Here is a 10,019-nt window from a genome sequence, read left to right as displayed (position 1 = left end):
TTCGCCAAACAGCTAGTGGCCACTGTCTTTAACTACCACGCTTTGGAGAACGACAACCAGCTCCTGAAAATTCTCAGCAACAAGCACCTGATGGGAGACGGGTTGACAGGCTTGAGCAAGTCAATGCTGAAGCACCTGCAGAACCTGATGCTCTCCAAGGTGGGCCAGGGGGCGCAGGGCGAATGGCAAGTGGCCGGGCTGTTCGAGTACTCCTACAACCTGTTGTTCAGAGCCGGCTACCTGGCCCTGTTCGGGGTGGAGGCAACCGACGAGCAGGGGGAGCAGTCCGCCAAGGAGGCGGACATTATAGGCTCGGAGGAGCTCTTCACCCAGTTCAGGAAGTACGACCAGCTCTTCCCGATCCTGGCCTATTCCATAGAATCCCCCAAGCAGTGGCTGCAAGCCAAGAGGCTCAAGAGTTTTTTCTGGGACTTGCTCTCAATCAAGAAGATGTACACCAAGGTGAATATCAGCTCCTGGATCGAAGAGCGTCAGCGGCAGATGGACGAGTATGGAGTGGACCACATCATGCAGAACAGATACATGTTTATTCTGCTCTGGGCTTCCCAGGGAAACACAGGACCCTCCTCGTTCTGGCTGCTCCTCTTCCTGCTCAAGCACCCCGAAGCCTTGCGCGCAGTGCGGGCTGAGGTGGACCAGTTGGTGAGGGAGTCGGGGCAGGAACCTGGGACTGAACTCAATCTGGGCAAGCTGGCCAAGGACATACAGCTCGGGTTGCCCACTCTGGACAGCGCCATCGATGAGAACCTGCGGCTGACGACTGCCCCCGTCCTGATCCGTTCCGTGGTCAAGGCCATGATGCTGAAGATGGCGGACGGGAGGGAGTACGCTTTGAGGAAGGGCGACCGACTGGCTCTGTTCCCTTACCTCTCCGCCCACATTAACCCCGAGATCCACCCGGAGCCCGGCACCTTCAGGTACGACCGTTTCCTGAACCCGGACGGGACCAAGAAGACCCTCTTTTACAAAGGCGGGCAGAAGGTCAACTATTACAACATGCCGTGGGGGTCCGGGGTCAGTATGTGCCCCGGCAGGTTCTTTGCCATGAACGAGCTCAAGCAGTTTATCTTCCTGATGTTAAGCCTCTTTGACATCGAGCTGGTGAATCCCGACGAGGAGATCCCCGAGATCGACTGCAAGCGTTGGGGTTTTGGGGCCATGCAGCCCACCCGGGAGGTACAGTTCCGATATCGCTTCAGATTCTAACCCGGGTCCATTTACGTTATTTTTTTTTCCCCCCGGTCCTTTTTCCGCTCGCTTTCTGCTCGATCGCACGGCAAAGTCTTTTTTCGGCACACTTCCCAGCTTTCTCGAAGCTCTATATTTTTAAAAGCCAAGAGGCCAACCTGGTTGCGGTTGCTCGGCCGCGATAAAGATCCGCTGATGCTGTTCGAAAAAATACAGAGAAGCGAGTCGTCTGGCCGCAAATCCCTTCCCCAGATAACTTTTTAATCGTGCACTACGACGGCTGTTTCTTTGGCCACCATTCCTATGCTTCCATATTCCTCCACATTACTTGTCAGACCGCTTTGCACCACAAAGGTTCATCGAAGAGCAACGGATCTGTGTGTAGGATACGAATGAACCCCTTAACGCTTTCCGAATCCCATCGCGGAACGGTTTTCCCAAAACGTGCGACAACATCACCAGCAAGCGACGGAGTAGAAGGGCAGGAGAAGATCGGACAGGTAAAGAGGGAGTTGGATGAATTTGCTTTGCGAGGCTGGGTTACATTTGGAATCGTTCTGCTGGGAGGGAGATAACGAGGCAGTTGGGTGATGAGGGAGTTGGAGCATTTCAACTCGGGGGGGTGGGGGGGGGGGGGGACCAGAAAGGAGGGCATTGTTTTAAGTCTATGTGGAATGCAACAAGTACTGGTCCCAAAGACCTCAGTTTTATGAATGTCTCATTCGAGTGCACAAGACGACACTTGACTCCACACACCTCCTCCTCAACGGTACTCCATTTGTTGCTGTTGCTGATGTTGTTGCTCCTGCACTGGAGAGCCAGCCGAGCGATGACCTAAAGGTTTCCGACCGAGGCTACAACACTCTACGCTTAACTCCTCAGTGAGCTCTCCATTCGTTCAGCCCGGCTCGCCACGCTATTCGACACGTTCAGAGTCTTGAGATGAAATAAATGGTCCTGGCTTGCTTAAACCAAACGGTGTGGTTCTCAATAAATGCTCTTTAATGATGTTTGATCCTCTTCTATGTTATTACAGAGAACTCGTCAACACACCCACATATACGCCGTACACTCATACAGCATAGATGTATTTACGGAAAAGCTAAACAGGTACGTGAGGGAGAAAGGAATAGAAGGTTAGGCTTGAAGGCTTAGTTGAGGAAGGGCAGGAGGAGGCTCATGTGGAGCATAAACACCGTCGTAGACCAGTTGGACCGAATGGCCTCTTTCTGTGCTGTGCGTTCTATTGGATTCACTCGAGACACACCCACATAGACATATCCTCTACATTCACCTGCCTACAATTACACGCGTGCTGCACGGACACACACAGTGTACGCGTGCGTACTCGTAGACACACACACACAACTTTCAAAAAAACAGAGGAATAATAACCCGGTCACTCAATCCATGACTGGTCCATGATGGAACCAGCCCGACCCACAAGCTTCGTTAAACTTGGTTGAATCTGAAAGAATCTTCAGCTGCTGAAGAAGGGAACCAAGGAAGACAACAGGAGGTGTGATTACAAGCCACCCACAAGGGAACTGACTCGCGAGAGGAAGTAAATTAGCCCGTAGGTGTTGCTCTTAGTGATCAAGGCTCAGAGCCCCCCCCCCCCCCCCAACCCACCCACCCAGGGCTCAGAGCCCCCCCCCCAGGGCACCCCCCCCCACCCCACCCCACCCAGGGCTCAGAGCCCACCCCCCCCAGGGCACCCACCCAGGGCTCAGAGCCCCCCCCCCAACCCACCCACCCAGGGCTCAGAGACCCCCCCCCAACTCCCCCACTCCCACCCACCCAGGGCTCAGAGCCCCCCCCACCCACCCCCCCCCCCAAACCCACCCACCCAGGGCTCAGAGCCCACCCCCCCCAGGGCTCAGAGCCCCCCCCCAACCCACCCACCCAGGGCTCAGAGACCCCCCCAAACCCCCCCCACTCCCACCCACCCAGGGCTCAGAGCCCCCCCCAACCCCCCCACTCCCACCCACCCAGGGCTCACCGCGGCACTCGGCGTTGGCTGTCCGGCAGCGGCCGCACCGACTGCCCCATTCCCCACCACACTCGCCAGCCACCCCGGACACAGACCCGGGGAGCCCACCTCTCCTCCCTCATCCCCATCCCCCACCCCTGCCTCACAACCTGGACCCCCCTCCCCTCCCACACACCCTTCTGTCAACCGCTCCCTCCACATCGGACTGCAAAATGTCCGCTCCCTCTGCAACAAGGCCCTGGTCATCAACGATCTCATCCTTGATGAGAGCGTTGACATTATGGCCTTAACAGAAACCTGGCTCACCCCAGGCGACACCTTCCCCCTCACGGAGGCCACGCCACCCGGCTACACCTCCCACCACATCCCCCGCCCCAACCGCCGTGGCGGTGGTGTTGCCCTTATCTCAAGGACACCACTTGCCCTATCCCCCTACTCCACTGGCTCTTTCCCCTCTTTTGAGCACCTCACCCTCTCCCACCCCTCCTTCCTCTCACTTAAAATCCTCCTCCTCTACCGGCCCCTAAAACCTCCCCCACCTTCATCTCTGACATTTCAACACTCCTCACATCTCTGATCGCCTCATCATCCTGGGCGACTTTAACCTGCACTTCACCCCCTCCTGCTCCATCTCCTCTGACTTCTCTTCCCTGCTCTCCTCACTCAACCTCTCCCTCCACATCAACTCCCCCACTCACAGTCACGGCCACCCACTCGACTTGGTGATCACCCGGGGCCTCAGTGTCTCGGATGTCACTATCACCGACAAGGCCATCTCGACCACCACTTCATCTCCTTCACCACCTCCACCCACCTCCACCAGACCCACCACCATCTTCTACCGCCCTTGGAAGAAGTTACCCCCACAATCCCTAACCGCTGCCTTGGAGTCCTCTGAACTCCTCTCCCTCTGGCCTTCAACCCTCACCGACCCCTCTTCTCCTCTCTCCCTCCTCCACAATACCCTCTCCTCCACACTCGACACTCTTGCCCCCATCACCTCCCGTACTGTCTCCTACTCTCGCTCCTCCCCCTGGTTCACCACCCACCTCCGCTCACTGAAAGCCAGGTGCGGGCTGCTGAACGCACCTGTCAAATCTGGCCTAACGGTCCACCGACAAATCTGGCTGGACCTCCTCAAAATCTACCGCTCCACTCTAGCCTCGGCCAAGTCGTCCTTCTACTCCAGGATAATCCTGGAGGCGAAGAACAACCCCAGGCTACTGTTCTCTACCACATCCCGACTCCTCCGTCCCCCCCGCCACCCCGCGCAGGTCATCTCCTCCAACCTTCACTGCGAGGAGATGCTGGATTTCCTTGAATCCAAGATCAAGGGAATCCGCTCCGCGGTCACTTCCCCTCCAACATCCACCCACCACCCACCCCTTCCCTCCCACACTCCGACTCCTACCCATCCTCCCCTACACACCTTCGTACCCGTTTCCCCACCCTCTGTCACAGAACTCATCCTATCCCTGAAACCAACCACCTGCTCCCTTGACCCCATCCCCACTCCACTCCTTATCTCCCAGCTCCACTTTCTTGCCCCACATATCACAGACATCGTCAACCTGTCCCTCTCCTCTGGCTCTGTCCCCATTCCTTAAAAACTGCCACCATCACTCCCACCTTAAAAAAACCCTCCCTTGATGCGTCGCAGCTATCAAGCTACCGGCCCATCTCCAACCTCCCCTTCCTCTCCAAGGTCCTGGAAAGAGTTGTCGCCTCCCAGCTGCGCTCTTTCCTCTCCACCCATTCACTATTCGAACCCCTTCAGTCGGGTTTCCGTGCTGCCCATAGCACAGAAACTGCCCTGGTCAAGGTCACCAATGACATCCTGACCATCTGTGACCAGGGCTCCCTCTGCCTCCTCGTCCTCCTCGACCTATCGGCAGCATTCGATACGGTCGACCACGCTATCCTCCTCCACCGCTTGTCCTCCCACCTCAACCTTCAAGGCACTGTCCTTGAGTGGTTTAGGTCGTACCTCTCCCACCGTCTTCACTTTGTCTCCACGAATGGTTTTCCTCCCCCCCGCACTGTCTCGTGCGGTGTCCCTCAGGGCTCTGTCCTCGGTCCCCTCCTCTTCACCCTCTATATGCTCCCCCTTGGTGACATCATCCGCAGACATGGGGTTAACTTCCACATGTATGCGGATGACACCCAACTCTACCTTTCCTCCTCTACCCTCAACTCCACGACCACCGATGTCCTGACAGCTGCCTGTCCGACATCGAGTCCTGGACGAGAGACAACTTTCTTCAGCTCAACGTGCGAAAAACCGAGGCCCTCCTGATTGGCTCACGTCAGCGCCTCCGCACCTCAGGCGCTGACACCATCAGCTCCGCACTCTCCACCTCTCAAAGCCATCAGGAACCTCGGGGTTCCCCTCGACCCTGAGCCGTCCTTTCTCCCCCATATCCGCACCACAACCGGAACATCACCTCCGGAACATCGCCAGACTACGGCACTACCTCACCCCTCACGCGGCTGAAACCCTGGTCCACGCCTTTATCACCTCAAGGCTGGACTATGGGAACTCTCTCCTCTTCGGCCTTCCCGGCCCTCCCTCCACACTGCAGGTCATTCAGAACTCTGCAGCTCGTGTACTGTCCCGCACCAGACACCGCGACCACACCACACCCACCCTCGCCCTCACCCTCGCCCTCACCCTCGCCCTCACCCTCACCCTCGCTCGCCTCCACTGGCTCCCCATCCCCCAGAGGATTGATTTCAAGATCCTCATCCTCACCTACAAGGCCATTCACGGCCTCGCTCCCTCCTACCTCTCCGACCTACTATCCCCCTACCTACCTGCCCGTACCCTCCGTCCCTCCGGCTCCGGTCTGCTCCACGTCCCCCGCCCCAATCGCCCTACCATCGGTGGCCGGGCCTTCAGCCTCTCAGCCCCGAGGCTCTGGAACTCTATCCCCCAGTGCCTTCGCCGCTTCCTCCCTTTCCTCCTTCAAGGCCGGTCTCAAGACCTTTCTCTTTGACCGTACCTTCAGCTCTCCTCTCGACTCTCTACCCCCTCCTCGCTCCCTCCCTTCCCTCCCCTCACCCTGACCATTTCCCCCCTGCTCGGGTCCTGACCCAACTGTACAGCGCCTTGGGACGTCCTCCCGACGTGAAAGGCGCTCAATAAATGGAATCTTGTTGTTGTTGTTGTTGTTGTTGTCATCATTCTTCCATGTGTTTCGGTTGTTGGTCGTGTGCTGTAGGGGAAAAACACGGATATGGGGGTAACAGAATTTTGTGGACACCCTGTACAGTGCATTGATATAACGTGTAGTGACTATGTGTTTTGTAGGTAGGCAGGCACGGGAGCCCATTTGGAACAGCGCAATGTCCCCTACAAACAGTCGTGTCCTTTCTCTCCCAGAAATAATAATGATAATAATCCCGGCATTTGATGCAGCGCCTGATCACGTCTTTGAGACGTCTCAAAGCGCTTCACAGGCCACACCGTAAAGTGAACTGACTGTATATTTTGAGGGCGAACCGCGGCAGCCGATTGCGCACAGCGGCGTCCCCCACAAACGGCCCTTGGGTTGAAGTGATCGTCATCGTTATTATTTTATCGTTATTTTTTTTTTTGGAAGGATTTATTCGCCCCTGAAAAGCGATCCGACACTCGGTTCCTACTTAGCGTTGGGTAAACAGAGGCGTGTGCGCGTGTGTCCGCCCTGACCTGGCCTGGGAATCGAGCCCAGGACCTCTCCCTTGGCGAGGCGAGCGCTCTCACCGCTGAGCTACAGGACTTCCAATGATTGATACCGGAACACTGTGAGCTGCGGGACTGGTGACCAGTGTTATCACAGGCGGTGGGGTAACCTGTCGTAAAGCCAGCGTGTGTCTGGCGGGTCAGCTGGCAGCTGTGAGCGGGAGCGGGTCCTGAACAGAGCGGAGGAATGCTCAGGTCTGATGACGGGTCGCGCATGAGGGAGAGGTTAATGGCTTCTCCCGCCTTCAGAGGTGGGACGAACGGGACCCTCGCTGTGCGTTTCCTGCATCCTTTCCTTTTATTTTAAAGCGCCTCTGATTCTCCTGCTCTCCGGGTCAGACAGCTACGGCACAGGAGGAGGAGGAGGAAGAGGAAGGTCATTCGGTCCATTGTATTAGTGTCGGAGTTTGTTCCTCTATCCTAATCCCAATTCCCAGCTCTGTTTCTGTCACTTGTCCATGTGCTTATCTAATTCCCTTGTAAATGCCACCTCCTCCCTCTCCATCCCCCACCCCCCACCACCACCGAACCCCCCCCCCCCCCCCCCCCCCCACTCCATCACCTCTACTCCCCGTTCATTCATGTTTCACTTGGAACGCATATGACTTACACTCCATATTGGGTCTTGAAACTCATGCGGTCCAACGCTGGTCTGACCCTCCAATCCAATGCTGTGGGGAGCGTTGCATTGCCGGAGGTGCCGTCCTTTCATGACGAGGCTTTAGACCCATCTGCCTGTCCAGGTGGACGTTAAAGATCCCATGGCGTCGTTTGATAAGGTAAGTGAGCTTTACCCGGGATGGCTTCCCGGGCCGGGGCGAAAGCTTAGACAAGTTTCCTTACTGCACACGCCGCTGTTCACCAGCAGTAAGTAGGAACCCGGTTGTTAGCCGACTTGGCGGATCGCTCTCTCGCGCTCTCACCTTCCCTTGAAAAAAAAATCCTAATTTGGTCACTCAAATCCACGATTGTTTATTATCTTCAAACCCCATGTTGGAACCTACCGCTATGGTCACCTCCCCATTTTCCCCCTTCCCCCTTGCTGAGTGTCCAACCACACCACCGTGGGCAGCTCTGAGACGTGTCCCCCACTGGCCCGACGTAAATACAAGTCGTTGCTGTAGGGTGATGCTCCGATACAGCGCCCGGGGGCCAGCGAGGGCTGAGTTGTCAGAGGTGCCGTCCTTCGGGATGAGACGTTAAGCCCATGCAATCCTCAATCTGCGGCCGCTTTGGTAGTGACTCGTCCAATCGGCGGAAATGTGGCCGCTCCTTCTTTGTTTTCTTATCGGAATCGTTCCGAGAGGTGTGAGAGATCAGGGCTCAGCCTTTTCACACTGCTTTATCCGGGTCTGGATCACGCATTATGGCACAGGTTTCGCTCCCGGCAAAGGCAAGGGTGGAGGCATCCCAACCTCAGGAAACCTGCAGGGAGCCCTCGCTTCTCCTGACGTTCTTGTGAAGCAGTTATTTTCCTGGACATTACCATAAATCAGACCCAATCCTTTCTCCCGCAAAATACACAGGTCGATGCACTTTGCAGCCAACGTTCTGTGAAGCCCTTTGAGACGTTTCGACGACGTTCGGAAGACCCGATAAGGCGCTGTGTCAAATGCAAAGATTATTGATATCCTGTGACAGTGGGTATTGTGACAGCACGTGTGTGTGTGTGTGTGTGTGTGTGACTGTGTGACTGTGTGTGTGTGTGTGTGTGTGTGTGTGTGTGTGTGGTGTGTGACTGTGTGTGTGTGGTGGTGACTGTGGTGTGTGAGGACTGTGTGACTGTGGTGTGACTGGTGACTGTGTGTGTGTGTGTGTGTGACTGCGTAACTGTGTGTGTGTGTGTGCGTGACTGTGTGTGTGACTGTGTGACTGTGCGCGTGTGTGACTGCGTAACTGTGTGTGTGTGTGTGTGTGACTGCGTGACTGTGTGTGTGTGTGTGTGTGACTGCGTGACTGTGTGCGTGTGACTGCGTGACTGCGTGACTGTGTGTGTGTGTGTGTTGTGTGACTGCGTGGCTGTGTGTGTGACTGTGCGTGTGCGCGTGTGTGTGCGTGACTGCGTGACTGTGTGCGTGAGGAGGATTGTATTGCTCAGCCCGACCTCGCTCGATCGGAGTTGACCTTGGGCATCCGCAAGAAATTGTTTCACGAGATCAGTTGGGGTGAGGAGGACCACTTTGCCCATCAGGTTCCGGCCTCTCGTCCCCCCCCAACGCAGCATCCGGCCGGTTGGAGGGGGGGGTGGTGGTGGTGTGGGGGTGGGGGGGGGGGGGGGGGGTGCATGTGCACAGGTACATGCACGCGCGCACACCCACGCACGTGCATACACACGCGCGCGCACACACAGGCACACGCACGCACGTGCACACACACGCGCACACAGACGCACACGCACGCAAACGCGCGCACCCACAAACACACGCGCGCGCGTGCACCCACACCCGCGCGCGCGCGCACACCCGAGACGCGCGCAGAACAAAGCAATCGGTGTCCGCGGCAAAACATTTGCACGGACAACAAATACAAAACAGCATTGAGTGGGGACGGACGCGCAGCTGGGAATGTGAACGGCTCGGAGTGGAAATGGCAGGCACGGCTCTGTCAGCAGGTTTTAGCTCTCATGACCGGGGGGGGAAACTGAAGCATCGCTTCTTCTTGTGGATCAAGTCGCGCCTGTGCTGACAAGTGACTGGGACGTGGGCCTAATTTCTCTTTTATACGGCCTTCCTTCGCAGCGCTCTGGGTCGTGAAACGACGCTGGATAAAGGCAGGTTTTGTTCGCCAGCGAACAATTACAGGGCAAGCAAACTGGCTGCTCTGTGTGGCCCCCGACATGCACACACACACACACACACACCACTCTCATACGTATGATCATAATGATAATAATAATAATAATCGCATAGTAATAATAATAATAATAATCCTCGCGTTTGATAGAGCGCTTTTCACGTCGGGAGGACGTCCCGAAGCGCTTCACAGAACACACTGTAAAGTGAGTTGACTGTATATTTGTGGGCGAACGCGGCAGCCAATTGCGCACAGCAATGTCCCACAAACAGTCGTAGATTGAAAATGACCAATTTATTA

The 10,019-nt window shown here is 56.3% G+C and overlaps 1 protein-coding gene across 1 annotated transcript; it reads left to right on the top strand.

Moving 5' to 3' along the window:
• On the top strand, positions 1-2,219 carry LOC103188298 (5-beta-cholestane-3-alpha,7-alpha-diol 12-alpha-hydroxylase; the record flags this gene model as incomplete). The annotated part of the gene is given in 1 exon segment (XM_007908249.2): positions 1-2,219. A coding segment is annotated over 1 exon segment (1,227 nt), but the record flags the coding sequence as incomplete, so codon positions are not given.
• Between the last annotated feature and the right edge of the window lie 7,800 nt (positions 2,220-10,019).

This window comes from Callorhinchus milii, unplaced genomic scaffold (genome assembly GCF_018977255.1).
Source record: "Callorhinchus milii isolate IMCB2004 unplaced genomic scaffold, IMCB_Cmil_1.0 Scaffold2, whole genome shotgun sequence".
Lineage (NCBI taxonomy): Eukaryota > Metazoa > Chordata > Chondrichthyes > Chimaeriformes > Callorhinchidae > Callorhinchus > Callorhinchus milii.
This window is presented reverse-complemented; position numbering and strand designations above follow the sequence as displayed.